The sequence below is a fragment of the Struthio camelus genome, chromosome 3, assembly GCF_040807025.1.
Source record: "Struthio camelus isolate bStrCam1 chromosome 3, bStrCam1.hap1, whole genome shotgun sequence".
NCBI lineage: Eukaryota > Metazoa > Chordata > Aves > Struthioniformes > Struthionidae > Struthio > Struthio camelus.
This window is the reverse complement of record NC_090944.1, coordinates 60,506,309-60,529,141: the sequence shown is the minus strand read 5'-3', so window position 1 is coordinate 60,529,141 and position 22,833 is coordinate 60,506,309. Positions and strand designations below refer to the sequence as shown.

At 42.5% G+C, this 22,833-nt stretch overlaps 1 protein-coding gene across 1 annotated transcript in view; it reads left to right on the top strand.

Moving 5' to 3' along the window:
- METTL24 (methyltransferase like 24) overlaps positions 1-22,833 on the top strand; it is a 59,586-nt gene that overhangs the window by 18,655 nt on the left and 18,098 nt on the right. Inside the window, exons 2-4 of the mRNA XM_068938017.1 lie at positions 6,591-6,689; positions 11,845-11,984; positions 17,840-18,068. Of these exons, the coding sequence (XP_068794118.1) occupies positions 6,591-6,689; positions 11,845-11,984; positions 17,840-18,068 (468 nt within the window). The remainder of the gene's footprint in view (positions 1-6,590; positions 6,690-11,844; positions 11,985-17,839; positions 18,069-22,833) is intronic.

Here is a 22,833-nt window from a genome sequence, read left to right as displayed (position 1 = left end):
ATGTATTACACCACTTGCTCGTCTTGGCACGCGACTTTTGTTCCTCAGCCTAACGCTCCATGAAGAAATTGTATGATAACACTATGTTTTTATTAGCCCTGTAGTTCTTCTGGGGGAGGGATCCCCTGTAGGGTCTGTTTGTGCCACTGCCTCAACCTGATGCGTGTAGAGAGTGAAGCTGCTGTTTGGAGGCTGGAACACAAAGGCGGCTGTGTTGCCAGCTGCCGGAGAGGGCTCTTGAAATGTCTCTGTTTTACATAAACTCTCAAAACTAAAAAAAGAGGGAAACAGAAGGAAAATTCGCTATAGTCAATTTTTTCCGGTTCGTGACAGGCTGCCCGCAGCAGGTGAAAGTTTCGCTGTGGGAACAGAAGGTCTCAGTTCAGGTGGTTGCAAGATGAGATCTCAGCTGGGTTTATCCTGTGGTACTTGCAATACCTGATGTTGCGGAGGTAAGCCACCACTTTTTTCTCAACACGTACGAACATGCACACACACGCAGAGCAGGGTTGCGTGTAAAAATTTCTGCAGTATTGTTTCCTAGGTGAAAAGTCCATATGTTTAATAAAGCCAAACTGCAAATAAAAAATAACAATAATAGAAAAAAAGAAAACAAACCATTCAGACATGCAGGAATGGGATACCTCTCATACCATCCACATTAGAAATTAGTTAATCAGAGCTTTAACAATGAGTCACGCTCACTTCAGGAGCTTGTATTTTAAATTACAGCTTACTGATTCTGTGAATGTCCCAGCAACTCCTAAATTATCTGTTTGGTGTAGTATGAGTTTATAGATGTACCTCTTGCAAACCTTGTGTATTTATGTTGATTAGATTTAGCTAGAGGGGAGCTTGTAAATTGACCTATGTCTTTCTCAAGGAAGCCTTTGCTAGGGCTGGGAAATGCCAGTTCCTTAAGACTGCCACCTCCACTTTGAGGTGGAGTTTGTTTAATTTTTACCGTGCATTGCTGCTCTAATAATAATAATAATTAAGAATTAGTCAACTCTGCTGAAGAAAAAATGCAGTTAAGCGCTAATTGAGGTTCACAACTAAAGAGTAGGCTCAGACCTTTAAAAAACAAGGCAGTGGATATATTTTAGTGTGGCGCACATGAGAGTTAGGTCTGGGATTCCCCTTTAACGTTACATGCCTACAGTATAGATACAGCTGAGCTAGTCCTCTAGACTTCCTTTGCACTTAATGGAGAGAAGTGGACGTTTCCAGGGTATGATTCATCTTACTTATTTTAGACATCTACACTACAGTGAGATGAATCATGCCCTTTAAGAGGCTGTCTAGCTCATCTGTCCTGTCAAATAACTTAGCTTCCCAGCTGCCTCTGAGAGCTTGGTCCCCTCATTGTCCACACAGCATGTTTGCCCCGGGGCTCTCCTTTGGCGTCAACCAATTAATTACTTCTGCAAGTGAACTTGGGACTTCGCAAGGGATAATCCACTGCAAGAACTGCTCCATATAGTTGGTGTGAATAAGAATATACCAGGTCGGGCTACCTCCACCTTCCCCAGTCCTCCCACACCTCAGCAGGCTTTGCACTTGTTACATATTACTTGCAAGGCAGGTTGAGATGTGCTAGAAAGCCAGTATTCTGGTGGGCCGCGACACAAGCTTCTCGTTGTTTAAGGTACCTTTGAACTGAAAAGAATGCAGAAAATAATATGCTTAGAGCCACAAAGACTCTAGATGGAGCCCAAAGAAGATGATGGCTGTGAATCATAGCCAGTGCCAGTGACCTCTGTAGAGGTCTAGCCTTCAGCACTGTGGTCTGTATAGATATGTATGCCTTGTAGTAGGCTGAAATTTTGCAATTTGAGTCTACCCCATTGCATTTTAAACTGATAAAAACTCTGTAGAAAGTCACCTAAGAATAAAGTCTGTTCAACTGTAGCCTTCCAAAAGGGATGAACTTAGTGGTGCACGGAGCAAAGCCAGAACAGTTGGAGATGAGGATATGCACGTCATTTGTTTCTATGGCTAGCAAATATTTATAGCTATTGATCAAGTTTATTACCACAGATGCTCAGCATTCATATTTGGTCCTGCCTGCAATGTAAAAAATTATTGTAGTACAATTTAATCAGAGGATTTTATGTTTTTTTCCCTTGATTAAGATGTCTGACTATTGACAAGTCTTTCAGTTTTTCTTTGGAGGCAACAGACATTTTAAACAGGGCAATGGGATTCCAAAATTTTAATTTATAAACATGGCTAATATTGTTCTGTATTTTAAGAGGTGGCCAAAGAGGAAGGAGATGTAGAGGAGGGAAAAAACCACTCATTAAGTTAGAAAAGATGGAGCCATGGAAAACTTATTAATTCCCTTTCAAATTTAAACAGCCAAGAAAAAAAAAGGCTAAAGCAAACATTGGTGTTCTCAGAAGTAGACAGGAAATGAACCACAAGTACGTCACCTACTTCAGACTAGAGTTTTATGAAAGGTCCTGGACCTTGTCAGTTCTTTATTCTGTTAGCTTTAATTGAGAAAATTTCTTATTAAAAAAAAAAATTAAATCTATAAAGGGATGTGCATTTGTATTTATGCTTCCTGAACCACTCCTTTTGCGATTTGACTCTTGTCCTCATTCCAGTGTAAAAAAAAAAAAAAAAAAAAAAAGCAAATTCCTTAATAATTTGGGCTATTTTTACAGTCCAAACTGTACAGTTGATCTGGGAAGAATTTCATAATTTACAGTCCTGTGTGCAAGTTTATGCTAGGAAAGCCAGAAACTTTGCAAACCTACAGTTTTACACCTGCTCTTGGGTAAGCCCTTTGCACATGTTGATTTCAACTTTATATTATGATTTCAGATACTTAGAAGGTATATAGAATTATATCATACATATGCTACAGATTATTAAGGGATTATCAGATGATTATCACAGGTGGCTGGAGAGGGAGAAAATGTAGAAATAAATGGTCTCCAGGGGAAAGTCACTACAGATTACTGTCAGATTTGTCTGAAGGAAAAATCAGTCCGTATGTGTGAAATGTCTGGAAAAAAATCAGACCGTCAGGTGAATCTTGATTTTCTTAAGAAAACAAGGGCATTACTTTAAGATTTTCTTTGCTCTGTGCTTATCTCAGCTCCTCAAAATCTAGACTTCACTCTGGATACCAGTTTCTGGATACCCCTAATACTTCTGAAGTCAGTACTTCTTACCTTGGTCAGGTCAAGTAGTGTCCGCAAGTGAAACAACGTAGACATTGGGACACTTTAAGATTGTTTAATAGGCCATTTTAAAGTGGTATTGCAGCTTTCCAGATGCTGTCATCTCTTTATATCGTGGAATCAGGATGCATTGATGTTTTAGGAAGCAGCCATGGTTTCTCCTTGGCTGAGTCCTTACCCTACCTCACTGTGATAGAGGTGGCCACAGATGCAGGAAACCCGGATCGGTTTTCTGGCTCCTCCTCCGTGACCTTGGGGCAGTCTGTCTATACTTCATTTCCCAAACTGTATAAACTGGCCCATAATGCTTCCTCTGCTTCTCTTGTGTGTTTACTTTAGAAGCTCACTGTGGAAGGAAGTGTTTCTCAATCTGTTTTTGTACAGCACCTGAACAGCCATAGGGACTTGGTCTCCGTTACTCGCTCTGGAGGCTTCTGTGACACAAGTAAGAAATTCCAAACTATAGTGCCGTAGTCAGGCCTGTTTTGAGGAAAATATCATAAAGTCTAGAGGGAAAGAGCTTCCTGAGCGATAAGGAACATCCTGATTTTTGCAAAGCAGATGGTTCACGAGGACAGCGTACATTTTATTTGCAGAGTTCATTTGAAAAGGCGTGCCTGGGAATGCTGTCAAATGGGTGGAAAATTACCTGAAAAACTGTAAACAAAGGCTGCCGATATAAATAGGGTTTGTGAAGTTCAGAAAGGTGTTTTATCAATCCCGAATGTATGTCTGTGTTGCATCGCTGACATCAGTGGGTTACCATCATCAAGAGGTGAGCTGCATTTTCATGCCCATCTGTCCAGCACCTACCGCAGTGAAGTTGTAATACCGTTCGTAGCCTGTGACTCTCACTGTAACGTAACCACTGCACTGCCCAGTGTGGCTCAAGAAGTGTTAGGAGCAAACCTCTCCGATTTCTTCGTTAGTGAATGGAAAAGGGCTGCTGCAAGGAGCCAAGGGCAAAATGCGAAGTTTCAGCTTCGCAAAAGTATTGCCGTGAATGAGGATCGCAAAAGTATTGCCATGAATGAGGAGCTCAATTCTGATTTGTGTTACGTAAGTAACATTTGTGTAGTACTCCTAAATTTAAAGAACTATGTGAAAGGTTGATCTCTTTTTTTTTTTTTAAATAGTGAAACCGAATTATTAAGTGCCTGAGATTTTTGTCTTTACTTCTTGTGTGGTTACTGATACATTTTGCACATTACCGGTGGGAAGGCGGTCTGTCATCCTTAAAGTTTTAAGAACCTGAAAATAAGCCTCAGTGGCTCTTTGCTATTGCACTCTTAGGAAGACGAACCTCGTTCATGTGAGTAGTTACAGGCGGGCTCTTGCTCGTCTCCCTCCTCTCTGTGCAGAGGGGATCCCTGCTGAACAGTGCCACCACGGCTACGCTGTAATTCCGTTGCTTAATGAGGTGCTTTTCAGACAAATAGGTTTGAGAATAGCTGGGCGCAGATGTCCAGGTGCCTGGGTGTTTTGCCTGAAAATGGTTGTCAGTCTTCATTTTCATTTCAGCTCCCAAGCCGCGTTGAGACACCAGCTTTCCTGTCACTGCGAATGTTAATTCAGCCAAGGGAGCTGCACGACTTATTGCATAGTTTTCCCTCCCGAGTAGGCACCTGTCTTCCCCGCTGTTAGCTGTCTGCAGGCTGCTCTCTGAAATGCGCACGTCGAGGCACCTGCTGCAGCAGAGCTTTCAGGCTAGCTTGGTTTCAGTGCTGCGCTGAGCAGGAGCAGGCACAAGCCAAAGAAACGAGCTTCAGGGTAGGAAGTGGTGTTTTGGTCAGGTTCTGGAAAAGTTTCTCAAATGCTCTTTCCAGCATCTCTTTACAGTAAAAAAACAAACAAACCAAGCAACAAAGAACAAACCCTAAAGGAACAATAAGCCTCATACAGACCTCCTGGCTCACGTTCGCTCCAGACTTTGTTTATTTAGGCAGCAAAACTATGAACTCATGGTATTAGTTCAAGGCAAACTGCATCTGGTTTTGGTTTTCTTTAATAATCTTTATTTTTCAGCTTTGCCTTTTCCTTCTGTCTTTCCCATGTTCTTGTCTGCCATCCGAGGATCCCTGCTGTCCCAGCACCGCATCTTCTTGTTAAGCAGAGCTAGCTGCTTCCTCCCATCCAGGGCTACAAACCTGCCGAGGCTTAGGGCTATGCTGTCTGCAGGGCTGAGCGCCTCCCCTCTGTGACTTGACTCCATCTAGTTCAATTCATTGCTATTTTCTAGATGTTTGCCAGAGCTTCCTAGTAAAGTGAAGTCCTCTGGGAATCCCAAATAGGTTTTTTTGTTTGTTTGCTTGGTAGTTTATTGGGTGTCAAAATGGCCCTATGAAAAAAAACCGAAAGCATAGTGTTCCTTATGGGAGCTTAGTTAATCACAACTGATTAAGGGGAAGCTTGATACTACCTGCCCAGCCACAGAGGTGAGTTATCACACCCAAACGTATAGGGTCAGGAGGAATCCGTCTTAAGTCAGTACAGCTTAATACTGTGCCTGTATTTATATCTACTTGAAGGCAAGAGATAACACGTCTAAGCTTCCTAATGTGACAAGAGCAGGCAGAATTGGGAGAAGGTTGTGCAGATGGGAGTGCAGAGCTCTGTTGCTCTGCGAGCACGTGTCTCAGAGACCTTTGCTGTCCCACTTTGTGTGCGTGGGAAGCATTATTCAAAAACTTGACAGGATCCCCAAGGTTCAGAGCTGATGGGCCTCACAGGGAGTACAGAAAGCATCCACTAAAGATAGTTCCCTGTGGTTGTAAAAATGAGGAGTTGTAGGGGTAAAAGCAGCCACACTGACATTTTTTCAGGAAAACAATTCTGGTATCTCTCCTCAGGCGATGTGGGAGATTAGCAGGACTTTTCTAAAAGAATGCAAGAAACCTTCTTTTCTAATGAAGCTATGTTTTAAAAAAGGAAAGAGACTGTTTGCAGAGGTTTCATTTGGTGATTGATTACTGTTGACAATACAAGTTCTTGTTGCACACAAGCAAAGTTTTGCAATAGATATACAATTATTTTATGTTTTCAGATCCCTGCTAGAGAATTTGGATATTCAGTTTTAGTTTTTCTCCATGGTATTTATCCAAACCAAGCCTTGCCTGGGTGTCCTAGAATAATGCTGAGTATCAACATTTCTATTTTTTTTCTGAATTGAATTAACTACCTCTACTTTTAAAGTTGATTAAGATAAATCAGAGTAAGGTATTCCTTCATTGTAGTTCGAGCCCTACTTTATTCTGCAACGACTTTCATGTGTAGACAAGCCTTTAGAAAACTCTTTTTGTTTAAAATGAAATCTCCTTGATTTTTAAGCCCTTGCATTTTAAGCTCGTACTGAGAAATGAATGATACTCCTTTAACTGATTGTTTTTTCCTCTGCAGACTATAAGATGGCACATCGATCTACAACCATGGGCAAGTCCAACTCCTTCCCTGAACTATGAGGCCTTGAGGTTCCTGAAGTATATAAGCACTTCTCAGGTAGGTTTTCATTTCTATCTCTATTTAGAAAATTGCCTGACACTGCCTGTTTCCTCTCAGATAAGGAATTAACCTCACACCAAGCTGCTGTTGCAATTGCTTGGAATGTGTTATATTTCCAAAGTTGCTCAGCTTAGCCGGGATGGTCAACATTGTTGGGGGAGGCTGAATCTGGTAGCCTGATTGAGGTGAGGCTGCTGCGCAGCTTTTTGTGTCCCCATGTCCAGCTACTAGTGAGGCTGAGCATGTATTCCCAGCACAAACACACATACACACCGCATGTATACACAGCCAGCCACAGAGATCAACTCAAACACAAACAGCACCAATAGCCTCATCCTGTTCCCCGCTCTGGCTGATCAGGATGATGGTCTGTTAATGGGAAATATATATATATATGTGTATGTACAATGTGGGTCCCTCTAGTAGCAGGGCTGAGACACAGTCTGCTTAGCAGCTGCCCCTGGATCCCCACTCTCTTCAGTTGCTGGCACCTGGACATACAAGCCCGTAAGGCCTGCAGCCCCCTCCAGCTGCTGGTACACACATACCTGCTTCCCCTGCAGCATAACCTGCTCGCCAGCTGATCTGGCTTGATATTCACTAGCAGTTGCACACTGGCTTACATACCTTCGCTCTCCCCAGTTGCTGACCGAGAAACCCGCAGGCCTTCTGTCCTGTCGTCTCACTCCAGTTGCTGGCACTTAGGCACGTGCATGCAGAATAGAGAGCCTCCAGGAAAACAGTTAGACATGGAATTTAATAAGAAGGTAGGACAGGCTGTGCTGATCAGGCACAGGGCATGGCCAGACAAACACACTGACCAGCACTGTTTGCACCTGACTGGCCCTTTTTATTGCATTATCCCTCTATTTTCCCATGTTTGTTCCTCTCCAAACCTCCTTGATCCCTCCCTTTCTCTGCCTTTGGTTCCTCCCGTGAACATCCCATAACAAGTCTTATGCAGTCCCGAAATGCCGTTCCCCTGCATCCCACAATGAATCCCTTACCCCTAAGCAGTAACCCCACCTCCAAAAGTCCAAAAGGTGCTCTGGAGAGTGTCTCCCACTGACTCATCTTGGTGGTTTTCATACGTGGACCGTGAGGCTCCCCAGGACAGCCCGGGGCAGGGGTTCCATTTCTCTGACTGGGCTTTTAGGGTTCCCCCGCCTGGCATTGTGTCTCTGTGCTCTTTCATGTGTGTGCTGTTGAGCCTTTTAGGGGTTGACTGCTCTCTTGTAAGGGGCCTGGGAGTAGCCAGGGCAGGGTATTATTCGGGGTCCCCCATTTTCCCCCTGTTCCTCCGTGCTCCTCTGTGTGCGGGCAGAGTAGCTTTTTATCACGTAGGCCAACAAACATGAATGTGAAGATCAAAACACAGGGTAGAAAAGAGTGCATTATTTCCTTGCTTTTTATTTATAGAGTAGTTCATGTCCTGACAGAAGAATAATACAGCTGAAATTCCAGAAATCATTTGTCCCCCATTTTTTCTCTCTTTCTCACTCTCTCAGATAAGGAAAAGTACTGAGCACTATGTAGCAAAAGGGCTGTGTATTCTACCACCAGCCTCTCAGTAATAATGTGATAACCAGGTTCATTTTAATTTAAAAAGGGTGCGTTTGAGGTTCGCAGTAAAATGAGAACAAGGCATCAGTCCCTAGCCTGGGCAAGTTTTCCCAATAGTAGCAACAGAATTCTGATTATCTGAGAACAAAAAAGGTGGTGATGATCTGAAATACTAGTATTTTCATGTGCTTTTTCAAAGGTATCACCCCCAAATCCACCTTGCATTGACAGATGCTTCCAGGGCTCAAATCTATGGAAATCAGGCTATCATGTCTTACTGTAGACATCGCTTCTGCACAACAGTGTTTATACATATATTTCTTGTAATGAAGAATGGAAAAGGTACTGGATGTCTGCAGTTGTGACAGGGCTGGTACTTTTAAGTATTCAGGTCTATCAGCAAGTGGCCCTTCAATACAGATTTAACCGAGCCATCTCTTACGCAGAAGAATAACAAAATGCCTCAGGTGTTTATGTTCCTGAAATGTCATTAACATTAATTTGTATTAAAATAATGCTTTGTTAATGCAACACTTTTAAGGCTGAGATGGAAGAATCAGTTGAAATACGTCTAAAAATATGCTGCTGTGCTTATGGTATAGCTACTGGGAGGGCAGCAGAGTGTTCACTTAGCCTCAAGCTTGTGGCTACGCCTGGCTAAATGTTCAGAAACGTGGAAATGATGTCTTGGTCTCCATGCACTCTGGCACTGAGAGGGCAGGAGGAAAGGGGACTCACATGGAGACAGCAGAGATGCTGCTTGTTATCTAGTAGAGAAGTTTAGGCTGAGGCAGGCATATAAATCTGAAAACAGCCTTCGTCTCAGCAACTTAATAAACAGTGGCAGATTCTGCTAGGCTCCACTAGTTGGGTCAAAACCTACAAGGGCATCAATTAGCAGAGAGTTTATTGCTTCTGACATGCTAATCAAGAAGTTTTGTTCCCAGAGTAACTGACCCTGGGGACAAGCATAAGTGAAAACAAAAAAAGGAGAGAAACCCTTGTTTCTGACCTGGCAGATGTTACACGATTAACAGCTGACAGGATAACACTATGACTGGTATGAGCATTACATGAAATGGGATCCTGCTTACATAGATGAGCATGGGATCTCGTTTTCTTTGAGTGCTGAGCAAGTGTCAGCTAATTACTCTGCCTGTGTTCAGCTGATTGTGTTTAGCAGAAAGGATCACACCAGTGGAGGGAGAAGGTGCCATGTCATCAGGGTTCACGGGGGTGTGAACCAAAGCTTTTTCAATACCGATACCTAATAATCAGAAGAACCATCTTATGCTTGCTGTTATCTGTATAATAGCAATGCACAGAAGCCCAGCCCAGGGCCTTATGTTCTGCATGTCACAGCATGGACTGGTGATGGTGCTAAAGGTAGAGTTCAGGTCTTCTGATTGATGGTTATATTTCAATAGCAAGAGCTGTTAAAATTGCTCCAAATGGTGAGTGTTGTAATTGCTCATAATACCGTAAGTCAATTAAGCAGTAGCATGGCAGACTTTTATTTTTCTGTGGAGAGCGTGTTTTTCTGTGTCTTAAAATTAGTGCTTGTTATCACAAAGCCATCTCTTCCTTGATTGTTATATGACAGAAGGGAAACGGGTAGTCGGGTGCAGTACAAGTCATTGAATTCTGAGAGCAGTGTGAAGAGATGCTATATAAGCTTTTATGAATCTTCTCTGGGAATTATGAGCTAAGCAGGGGTAGGGAGGTTGTGGTGCAGCATGCAGCTCTGTGAATGTAACGCTCTAGATAATGATATTTCAGAGCTTAAGCCTCTTTAAAAATGAGCGTTTTATTTACTTACTATAAGGCATGTGGACAGCGCCTACCATAGCAAAGGCTGGATTCCAGTTTTCATTCTTACCCCTGTATATAATTGTTCAGAAACAAAAATTTCTGAACAACTGTTCAGAAAGATCTGTGCTTTTTAGTTTGGCTAAAGCGAGAACTGAGCCTGAGAAGGAAAGTGTGAGAATAGTCAGCGGAGGACTGATATTTAACCTGTTTTTCTCTCAACTGCTGTCTTTCCTCCTGTTTTTGGCTTTCCGGTGGCGCCGGCTCCCATCCCTGACAGTTCCTGGAATCGCAGCTGGTGCTGGGTTCAGAAAGCAACTTTTCCCTGCAAAGGCTCAGTTGGGTGCCTGCAATTCTGCACAGTTTTTGCTCTCATATCTGCGTCTTAGCAGTTTATGCACTGCAACTCCTGAATCTGATGGTCAGGCCGCACTCGCTTGGAAAAGACCTTTGACAACCACAAGTGTAAGCTGTTGTCAGTGCAGAGCAGTGCAGCCTCTCTTAGGCAGAAGTAGCCATAGCTGCTGTGCTTACCTCTGCTTTCCGTTATCCCCTTAGCACTGCTGCACCAACGGCCTTACCAATTGCACTGGCTTTCCCTCGGCTTCTATATGCCGTGCTCCTTGTATGATGTGTTGGGGCACCCTCTTCCAGCTCCACAAGTGTCTTTTCCCAGAGTGGGCCTGGAGGAGGGTGGTGGTATGGGGGAGCATCGCAAAGACTGTGGGCAAAGTGTAGCCCCTGATGCTAGCCACTTTTGCAGCCCTTGAATCCCTCAGCTGGTAGGTGCAGTGGCATCTCTCTACAGACGCCTGGGTGCTAACTGGTAGAGCACAGCTCTGCGTGTATGGTGATGAGAGCAGCAGGGGCGTTGGAGCTCTTACCTAGCCGGGTGGCCAAGCAAAGCTGAGGTTGCAGACAAGGCTTCTCCATCCAATGTCATTCCGACGTCGCCTAGCTGTTGGCTCAGAGTCACTGTTGTGTTTTGGCTGTTTTAGGCTGTTGCTCAGGTGCTAGCAAAACTGACGACCTTTCAGTCAAACGATGTAGACACTCCATTATGTAACCAGGTTTCTGATGAATCCACCACTTTTTACGACTTGCTTCCTTGTTCTTTAGAAGGACTTTGACTTACAGAACCTGCAGAAGGAACAGTCTATCTCTTCTCCTTTTGCAATGCTTTTTTCCCAGCTTTAGACTCGAGATACCTAAGCTAACATAGCATTGAATCACATGCGGTGAGTCCTCTGTTTAGTTAAGCACTTGCTTAAATCCCTTTGTTAATGGATAGGGGATGTGTTTAGGTCATCGTCATATCTCTTTGGGAACTGAAATCTGAGACTCTCAAGGTATAATATACAGTGTACATTGCAGTGAAACTGTCTTTTAAATAAATAGTGAATCATTAGATTTTATTTTGACGTGATACAGGCTGCAAAATCCAGCCTAAGGTGTGAAAGGAAAAAAATAATACATTTTTATGCTGAAATAAGTTGTTCTCAGGAAAATTGATTTCAGGGTATAGTACTAACGTTTAATTACTTGCTTTTCAAACTGTGTTGCTCTCTGGGGGATTATGTAAGCCTTAAATTTCACTAAACAGAACACACAAACAAGGAAAAAAAAAAATCACATCTCCGTAACTGTGGAACTGACTGTCAATCAGATTTTAATTAAACCAATTAACATTTCTCTTCTTTCAACTCTTTCCCCAGAAGACAAATTAAAAACAAATTAAAGTAGCTACATATTAAAATGAAGCATCCTTTGATTTCAACAGATTTCATGTGAACACATGAACCTGAGCAGCCTGACAGGGCACTCTGAAACCACAAAGAAGCCCTGGTCAATCTGTCTTGATGAGAGGTTTAGCCTCATTCATCGAATCAGAAACAAGCAATGCCGCCTCTATTCCCTTGGGTAAGTGCTCTCTTTAAAATGCAGCAAATCATTTCATGATACGTTTAAGCCTCAGAAAGCCTTGTAAGTGCAAAACAGACTGCGACAATGCTGTCTTTTCAAAATGTGGACTTTGTTCAGGTGTGTTTAATATATATAGATGTGCTGCTATAGACAGTGTTTTTAGGAAAAATCTTTCTCCATAAGGGTCTTCATTTTACTTCACTTTTGTAATATGAGCATGAAAGCAAATTTCCTAATAGTGAGTTGTGAGTGGTGATCTTGATGGAGGATGATGGAAATTAATGAGATAAACTGAGGCGCGTACAGCATCTTCCTTGAGCAGAAATGCCTTGCATAATTGCTGGCTACTTCAGCAGCATTATTCATAAAACTTCATTAACAAAGTCATACATCTCCATATGAGAGTGTGTTTGCTGCGCACTACAGGGGTGGCATGTGCCAAAGTGATAATAGTAAAGGCAGTTGTGGCTTTATTTAAAGATGTTTATAGTCTTTATGTAATGTTTGCAGCACTTGAGATCGAAATGTTCACTCTTCACAGAACAAGGTAGTAAAACTACAAATGTAGCTAGTTTCCCTGCTAATAATAACACTCTACTTCTCTGAAGACTGAACTCCCTTGTCCTTCCAAGTTTATCAAACCTCTGGCCTTTTACATTTTACAGCAGGGCATAGTTTGATTATGAGAATGATGATTGGGATCTGGACCTCATTTCATGCAGATCACCAAATGACTGCCATCTAATAAAACTTGCTATTTGTTTTCCTGGAGCCAGCTTCAGGTTAGAGATATATTGAAAGACCCCCATCTCCCCTGAATCAGCACAGTTTATTTCTGTGATTTTTGCTGTTGTGGGTTTAGAAACCTTCCATGGCAAAGAGCTTTTGGGATATCGTTTCTCAGGGATTAGCACACAGCAGTTAGCATCAGCAGTTAACATAGAGTGGATCCAGAGCCTACTACAGTCAAAGGGAGTATTTTCTATTAACTTGAGTGGGCTTTGGATCAAGTGGTGTAAAGACCATTGTGGTGTAAAGACCATTGAGCTGTAAAGACCAAACTCCTGAGAGAGCAAGATGCTCTCAGATATCGGTCAGCCTTATTGCTCGGTGGCAGAAAAAAATTGCTCTTTAGAGATGGACCGTGTCTGTGGAAAGCAAGCTCCCCTCGACTATTCTTGCTGCTTATTTTCTGAGCATTCTTCATAATCCATTTTAAATGATACTGACCTATCTTTAATGCAAAATGTAGGTGTTAAATTAAAAAAAAAAAAAACACCTTTTCACTTCCTGTGGAAGTTGGGAGGTGCTATATTAACCCACACTTAGGTCCAAACTTTTCCTGCTCAGCTGTAGTACTGGTTCATTGCCTGAGGCTCCTTCTAACAGTCAGTGGGAGAGAGGAAGGCACATTCAGGTGGAAAATCAGCTAAGCTGAATAACCTTCTGGAAGTACCTATGGCTTTCTTTTGATTTGAGAGGGAGCCTAGGATAACATGGCTGCTGACTTCAGGTGTCTTAGTGAAGTCCTCAAAGTTTGATGGAATGGATCATGAACCTTACTCTGCAAGTTACATGATTATTAATACTAGATCTATCTTCCAACGTTAATGTCCCTCTGTCCCTTTAAGATGGGCCAGGCGTAGGTTGAGAAATGTATTTCTGTTGAATTAGCCGGTAGACACAATGCAGAGTTTGTCAGCTGTGCTAGGACAGATCTGGCACAAAGCCGATGGACCCAAAGATAACTTGCTGGTGTTTTTTGAACAGATCTCAATTGGTGAGTGTATACCCCATCGGTACTTTGTATGTGGTGCTGTTTTTGATGTGGTATAGGGAACCCAAATACCAGATTTTCTGTTCTGATGGAACAGTAAGCTTAGCAGAGATTGAAACTGATGTTGACTTTGCCATCAATCATCATACTCACACGTGCAATAGATACCCAGGAATGAGGTATCTCAAGAAACAGCTAAAAAAGTAAAGAGATATTTGGGGTTGAGGAGGAGTAGTCTTTAATCCTTCAGATTCCTTTTGCAGCCTTTGGAGCTTATTACTGCTTAATTCTTCTGCCAGACTGACTTCCTTTAGTTTATGACAGGCAGATAAGTAATTTTGCTCCGATTAAGACAAAAATCCCCTTTAAATGTTTCTGCTGTCTCGTGCACTTCATAAAGAGCAAACGGAGAGCAGCTGCTTTCAGCGAAGAACATTCTCTGTGGAGAGGACAGAGGGAGCACAAATGCGAAAGTTCAGCGTGAGTGTTACTGGGAATCCTGAATTAGATCCATGCATCATGAAAAATTGAACAAAACATACTGCTTGTACTCTGCCTTCATGAGGGCTGTAGAAGAGGTTACACGTGAATGGGAGCGAGCAGTGTCTGAAACCTCTGGAGGTCTTTTTAGATTAGTATTAGTTGCTTCCATTACTGTGAGGCAGCAATGTTTTTGCTTGGGGGATAGGATTTCCCAGTATGACATGTAATTGCAATCTGCATTAGTGAGCTCTAGTTATTAGTGCTAAATCTGCTTAGATTAAACTAAGTCTGTAACAAACACAACAGGCAGGCGCTCAGGCTGGGATAATACAAATGAATAGGATTTCAGAAACTTAGCAGCAGAGGTTTTAAATGGTCACTGCAAGACCATAAGAAAGACTTTCCAGGAGGACCTTAAAATGAAGGGGACTCAGGGTCCAGGCAGGGAAGGCTTCTTTTCTCCCCGGTTGCAGAGCTTGGCTATCTTCCTTTGAGGGAGGAAAACAACAACAACAAACACCAAAAGAGCATGCATGTTTTTACACCTCTGTTCGGTGATCCCTTTGGAAGCCAGAGCACCTGCAAGCAGCAGGCTGGGATAGCTGTGGCTGTCACCTAGAGCCGTGGCAGCTGCGGTGGAGGTGATGCAGCCGCCCTTGTGCCGCCTGCACGTTCGCTGTGCTCCAGGTGAATGTGGGGGCCCGCCTGATGCAGTGCAAGCTCCAGCCCAGGGCTTATTGGAAGTGTGAGGCTCGGTTCACCGTGACCTTCTGCGAACCCTGCAAGCAGAGGATAGCCAAAGGACACCGCCGGCCCGTCTGCCCCTGGTATGCCGCTCTGTCTCCTTGATGGGCTTGCCTGCCCTGCCGCCTGGGAGCGGTGCCCGCAGAGCCCTTTTATTCCACTCGCACGCAGGCAGGAAGGGTCCCTTCGCTGGATGTTGTTTCTTCTCCTTTTAAAGCTCACCTTTACCCCTGCTACAGGGGATTGCGTGCAACTATTGACCGTGTGACCAAGTTCGGTCTTCTCCTTTATGGTAAAAATAGGTCAGCGTCTTTTGCATTTTTCATGTTGCTGTTACAGAAGACGGCAGCTGCTCTCTCCCGCTGGTGGGGAAGGGCCTCTCTAGTGTTTTGTGACCTCAACACACTTCTGTTAAGATCATAATCCTTTCAAAAGAATGTAAAATCTCTCTCAGGAAATCTCATTTGTTTACTTTTTTCATGCTGCGTTAGCACTTAGCATGGTCACGCATGAGCCTGGAATATTGCAAAGCAGTTTGCAGTTCTTTTGAATGTTGTTTTCTCTTGTTAATATTTGTTGCTGATTAGCTCTCTCTTCCAGCATAAATGTGAGCTGCAGGCCGAGGAGTCAGAAGATATACCAGCACCTTCCTGTCCCTCGGCTATTTTTTTCCGTTTTACGCCACTGTGAATCTCACTATGCAGCCACACTTGAGTAACAATCTGTTTGAAGGACGCCCAGAAGCATCTGGCCCTCCAGAACAAATCAGCTGGAACTGTTGGAAGCATATCACAGATAACGTGTGTCCACCAGTCACTAATATGCTCATCACTCTAATGCCTTAATTGTCCCAAACAATTCCCATTTTGTTTGTTTTTAGCCAGCTTCTCATTCCAAAGGGATTACATTGGTCTTCATTCATCTGCGTCCCATCTATAGAACGTCATGAGCAAACAAGTGTTTCCATTCACTTGACTAACTTCTGAACTTTTTTCCTCGTGTGTATTGAATGCATTAAAAGAAAACTCTCTTTCCATGCTGTACGTTTTTATAAGCTGAAATCCTGTGAAATAAAATCATTCTTAAAAGCACGCTAACCTGTTTTTGCAAGCCCTGTATCCTTTTCCTTACCCAAGATTTCCCATCCTTCCTGTTCAGTGGAAGCCATCCTAATAGGACATTAGCATACTGTGCAGCAGAAGTGATGCCGTATTCATAACTTCCAAAATACATGCTCTTCCAAACATTGTTTCAGAAGTTGGATTTGTTTTAGTTTACCAAAATGTTGCTATGTATATCATTTAGTACTGGTTTAATGCTGTATCGCAGCGTAGGATGATTTCGAATGTGTTACGTTTTACCTGTTGATTCAAATGACTGGAATTATCTCAGATTCACACCCTTTAAAAAATATGTGCCTAAGGGTAGTTGTGCTGCCATATAGCAGGTGCACTGCCTGATAATGGTTTGTCTGTGACAGATAAATGCCGTGCTGTTAGGACCTGGTGGATATTTTCAGTTAGTGCAGTTGGTTGAAACTCTAGTTTAAAAATCTTGAGTCTCTTCCCCATGTTCCATGCGTGCATAATTCTACAGCATAATTTCAATTACGTTTAAGGTTTAGTGCATGAATTGAACCATGCTTGGAGGGACAGGGGTGAAGTGGATATCATATTCTACGCTGTACGGCAGGCCTGAGGTGCAGACGTGTGACGGTAGTGGCAAATACCAGATGTTGTTAGTTTTAGTGGACTCTGTGCCAGTCATTTGGTTGTATGGGGTAGGAATATGGCACAGCCTCGTAAGGCAATTTAATGTCAGTACACCTTTCCTTGTGGACACAAGGACAGAGACGATACTATTTTTTGTATTATGGCACTGCTCATCTTTCCTCTTCCTTTTGGGTGTGTCAAATTAGCAGCAATCTTTCTCTAAGCTTGTGTACCATTTCTGCTGCTCTTGGGAAGAATTTAGTTTTAAATTTGCATTTTTATCTTCATATACATGGAAAAAGAGAGGCACTTAGTTCCTGGGTCCTGTCTTTATTGGTGGCCATTGTGGTTTGTGTTTGTGACTCCAGATTATAGATGTAGTAGGAAATATGCCTGATTTTACAAAACAGTTTAGTGTATATTTTAAATGTATCTACTCTTCTGCATATACCTTGGTTATTGGAAGTTTGTGCACTGGGGACTAAAGATTCTATTACAATCTTGTCAAGAGAAAGCAGATTGAAAATAGGGGAATATGGATAGGCTGATAATTGTACTAAGTGCTTGTATTAATGGCAACACTAAGGTGTGAATGTTTAATTTGCTCTCTTATAAATGAAGTCACCTTCTGAATTAAGAAATCAATTCCTTGGGATAGTTATTTGCCTGGCTAAAAATGGTTTACTGCTTGTCTTGAGAGGAGTCCTTCCTTAAAATGTGCAGTATATTAGACTGTGCTTAAGTTTTCTGATGAGTTTGGTTCATCCAGTGTGACTGAAATAGTTTCATTCTCATGAAATTTTTGATTCATAGAAGTTTCATGAGATCACTTAAGCATGTGACATTGGGGAAAAACACATATTTATTTAAATTTCCTTTATCTCACTACTTATTCCAAAACTTCAGCAGGCATGGTTACGGTCCATCAGCTTTATTTCTGGTGGTCTCATCATAATTAGGGTTATCTCAGCGCTGTGGATGAACCCCAAAAAGTAGCCCAAGAGCTCTTCTACTTTACTTCGGAAATGAACTGGTAGAATTATCCCTTCTTACATGCCTGTGAGTCCTCAGAATATTCTGCTTTTACTAACATATTTTTTTGCAGCTCCAGAAGTTATGTTGTCTTTGTTTTGTAGGCTGGGCAATGATGACAACCAGTTTGAGGTGAACATGGCTAACAGCGGATGCGAAGTTCATCGCTTTGATCCCAGCATCAAGTCGGCGCACGTTCAGGAGGGACGGCACCTCTGGTATCATCGCCTGTCCATCGACTGGAGGGATCCCAATCCTGCCATTGCTGCTCATAAACTTCACAGCAACACAAAGAAGCTGGGCACAATATTGAATGAATTTGGACATCAGAAGGTGAGGTCTCGAGTATCACACTTCTAACTGCAAGATAAAGTGCTGGGAAACCGCAGAACTTTCCTTCTTGCCACCTCAGGGGCTCAGATGCTTTCCAAGGTTATCTCCTGACAGTGATTCTTCCTTCAGAAATACTTGTAGTGTATCTTCTTGTGGGGATGTCTTTTCTATCTTCTTTTTTCTATGTGCGGATAACAGCCACCTTGATTTTAAATCGCTAGCCGTATACTAAATACTTTCCTTCTCTTCTCTTCGTTTTCCCTTCAACTAGCTGGTGACGCTGGCTGCAAGTATTTTCAGTTCTGTGGTAGGTTTGGTCATTGCCTGATTAGGAGCGCTAAGCGATCCATACAGCACGGTTTTATAAAGAGGGGAAAAAATTGCAACAATAATTAGACAAGAAGAGGTAATGGATGGGTTGTTTACATTTGCAAGGTCACTAATCCCAATTACAGTCATCAATAACAAAAACATCCTGTTTTGAAATTGGCAGCAATCTGGTTTTTTGAAGTTGCCCAATTTCTTTTTAGGCAACTGTAAAAACATCAGAAATCTCCATGTCTCGAATAATTGTTGCCAAAACACATTTGAGGAAGTTCCTGACGCACAGACTTAGGTAGCTTTCAAGACAGTTTTTCCCTCAGAGGTTATACTAGCATGAGTTAAAATGCTAATATGCTTCATTGCCTGCAGCACACTCCGCGTGTCTTTGTTTTTTAAGAAAGAGGCAGCCTGAGCTAAGGAGGAGCTCTTCTGTAGGATTTACAGAGCAGGCAGTGCAACATAAGTTTGTTATTATAAAGTGCAAGATGTCCTTTTCACTTCGTTTCTTGCTTGTCTTTAGTATTTTCTTTCGGTTCAGCACTCCTGATTGAACCGTTTTAAAGATAAAAACAGGAAAAAAAAGCTTTTTCCTACTACTTAGTCATACTGTAACTGTTCTAGACTGCATTAGTGAAACATCTGGGGAGAGAGAGAGAGAGAGAGAGATGGCTTTCCTTTGACATGTGCCTTAGAATATTTGTTTTGATATTAGAAAAATTAGTCACAGAGCAAATGAATAGCAACCTGATCCAGAAAAGGCATATGAATCTTGTAATACACCAGACCTCCTGAGAATAGTTATTTGGTTATCAGGGTACTATGGAGTGATCGTAAGACCTTCTGTGAACTGGAAGATTGTAGCTATGAATTCTAAGCATATAACTTTCTGGGTGAGAGTTACCTTACGTGAAAGCACCCTGCTGGAGGGCAGCCAAGGAACATAATGCACGTCTAACACACGGAATCAGGCTTTTCTGTAGCTGTATACGCATTGCGTAGGGTTTGGTTGAGTGTGTTGGTGCGTTGTTAGCACCGTTTCTGTTAGCATTCAGGTAGCTCCCTTGTGCAGAACTATTGCATTAATTAAGTCAGGAGATGAATTTCACCCAGTGAGAATAAAGCCATTATGCACTGTGCAATGTTCTGTCACTTCCTATTTGTGAAATATCTGAATGAACCAGTTCTACTAACATGGTTCTATTTAGTTTTTCTTTAATTGGAAGGCAGTCTCAGAAGTTGTATGTTGCACAAAGACTCCAATAAGCTCCAATTTATGAAGAGAACATCAAAGTAAATACTGTGACATTCAGGTTTTCATTTTTCCACAGAATGTGAGTGGAATATTCCCTTGACTGAATAAATAAGTTAATGCAAAACTTTTTCACAGAATGTTTTCCAAAGCGCTTTTTTCAATTAGAAATTTAAAACATTCTCTTCCTGTCATTCTTTTTGATTTTAAAAAGACCTTCCGCCTACTCTCAAAGTTGTTCTGTTCCCACTTCAAGGCAGGAATTCCAAGCAACTTCATTTGAAGCTAATGTCTCATTTTTTCCTTGCTTTTATTCTTTAAGATTTGGGACTTGATCCAAGGCCCTCCAAGTGAATGGGAATATTTCCACTGACGTCAGGGACTTTGGATCAGGCTGATGAAGAGAGGACAGACAAGGCATCCTTTAGTTCTTCTCACAGTAACCTTGAGAAGAAGACACGGCATTCGGGGGGTTTGTGTGCGACGACATGAAAGAACTGGAGTGGGCTTATTTCCCGCTTTGATGAGAGTTCACCTGCTATTCTGCAGTCAGTGCTGGGACCACTTCCCCAGAAATGGAAATCCATTCTGATATTATGACAAGAGATGCAGACTTTTTTTCCTGGTGTTGGAATGGTTTTGAGGAAACATTAAAAGAACTTGAGATGTCCAATTGGCTACGTGACATAACAGTCGTCTGTTTCTCTGAGGAGTGTAAATAGCATGGAGACAGAGGGATTACTAGCGCTATATTAGGATGAGACTGAGAACGGAAGCATGCAGTCAATATTTTGGGAAATTGCTAGAGTGACATTTTTTAAACACTGGAATAATGTCCGAAGGATATAGTCAGAGTCCTGTTTTCTGGTACAAAAATCTAGATTGAAAATGTATTGGTGTGTATTCTGAGGAGAGCAATATATTATTGGCCACAGGAGAGGGTAAAGATATCAAAATTGATCTTACTTATCTTTTTCTTTCTTCTGATTCTGGCATAGGCGGTTGCTGAATATGTGCACTCTGTAATGCACTGCTGATGAATAATGAAAAAAAAGGAGAAAAACCACTGCTTAAGATTTTCTTTCTCATTGTAGTAGAGTTCCACTTTTTGAAAGCTAATTTCTTCATGTTCTGCTACTGACTGCTGGGGTAAGGATGCTACAGTATTGGTATTCCCCATGGATTAGTGATAGCTGGACAGGAACTTCCATCATACAGGATCACAAGATAATTCAAGTTAGCAAGGGACCTTGAGAGGTCTCTAGTCCAACCCCAAGGTCAGCTGTGAGATCTGATGAAGTTGCTCAGGGCTTTATCCAGTTGGGTCTTGGAAACCTCTGAATTTTCTCCAAAGTAGAGACTGCACAACCTCTCTGGGTGTCCTATTAACACTGCTTGACTGTCCTCATTGTGAAAAAGTGTTTTCCTAGCATCCAGTCCGTCGTACCTGTCTTATTTCAATTTATGCCTAATGTCTCTTGTCCGCCTGCCAAGTGCTGCTGAACAGCCTGGCTGTGTCTTCTTGATAACCTTTTGGTAGGTGCTGGGGGGCTGCTGTTAGGTTCCCCCGAAGCTATCTCTTCTCCAGGCTGACCAAGCTCTATTCTCGCAGCCTTTCCATACAGGGCAAGTACTCCAGCCCCTGATCATCTTGGTGATTCCCTGCTGAACTCACCTCAGTTTAACAGTGTCTGTCTTATATTAGGGGGGCCCAAAACTGGACACAGTCTAGATGTGTCTGGATGTGCTCACCCAAGTGCTCAGTGCAGGAGGATCATCACCTCTCTTGATCTACAGGCTATTTTCCTGCTAATACAGCTTCAAGTCCTGTTGGCCTTCTTTGTGGCGTGATCCCCAGGGCCTTTTCTGCAAAGCTACTCCCCAACCAGGCAGTCCCCGGCCCACATCATTGCAGGGGGTCCTGCCTCCCCTGTTGAAGGACTTGGCGTTTGTCCTGGTTGAATTTCATCCTGTTCTTGTTGGCCCACTCCTCCAGCCTGTCTGGGTCCCTCTGGATGGCAGCTCTGCCCTTGAGTGTAGTGACTGGTCTCACCAATTTGGTGTCATCTGCAGACTTGCCAAGAGTGCAGGCCATCACCTCCTTCAGACTGCTGCTAAAGATATTAAACAGGACAAATCTTAATATAGACCCCTGTGACACTCTTCTTGTAACTGGCCTCCAGACAGAATATGACTACTACTACCCTCTAAGCCTGACCATCCAACCATTTTTTTTTTTCCCATCTGGTTGTCCACTCATGCGGCTCATAACGTCCTACCTCAAATACAAGAGTAGTTGTGGGAGACAGTGTCAGATATATATTCCAGTGCTCTCCTAGACTAGTCACAGGAAGCAGCTGGTACCAACTTCTTGCAAGCGGACATCAGTTTGAATTGCAGTTGTTACAATAGGGCTGAGTCAGCTGTCTAAATAAGCCATTCATCTAGTCCCAGTCTAGATGTGCTTTGTATATATTATTGATGTCCTCCTCGGAAGGTCGCTAGGTTCTGCGCAGCTCAGATTTTCGTATGCAGTAAAATATAAGGGAAAATCTGTATTGAAATGTAAACTCCCTCCCCAAGCTCCAGCATAACATCTCTCTCCAAAAAGTCTTAATGCTTAACCTGAAATTCAAACCTAGCTGCTACGTGTATTTTAAAGTTTGTGCTGCAAAGCAAAATTAAAAACTTCTGACAGAGAGGCCCTGAGTGGCAGAGGCAAGAGAGAGTTCATTCTATCTTGAGTGTATATTCACAAATAAATCATGCATATTCACACATGCAAACTCTTAATTCAGTAGTAGCTTTCCTCCTTCAGGAGCTCTGTAGGTCAAACCTCTTGTGATGCCATCAGTAAGTGCTATGAGTCAGGAATTTGCATTCCTTGGTGATATAGGGCAGCAGTATGGAACTGTGCAAGTGGCTGAGATGCTTTCTTGATAGACAAATTAAACGAAAAAGGAGAGTCTAAGAATGCAAAGATCTGCATTTAATCAGGGAAATGCCCAGTGGGCATAACTTTCAAAGAATGGCAGAGAGTTGCATTCAACTCTTCCCGTTCAAATGATCGTTAACAAATTGCATAGAAGACCAAATTGTGTCAGGCCCGCTTTTTACTATTAAAAGAGATGCAAAGCAATCTTTAGGTCCTGACTTTGATTTGAAGGCTGTAATTTACACTAGTTTCTGCAT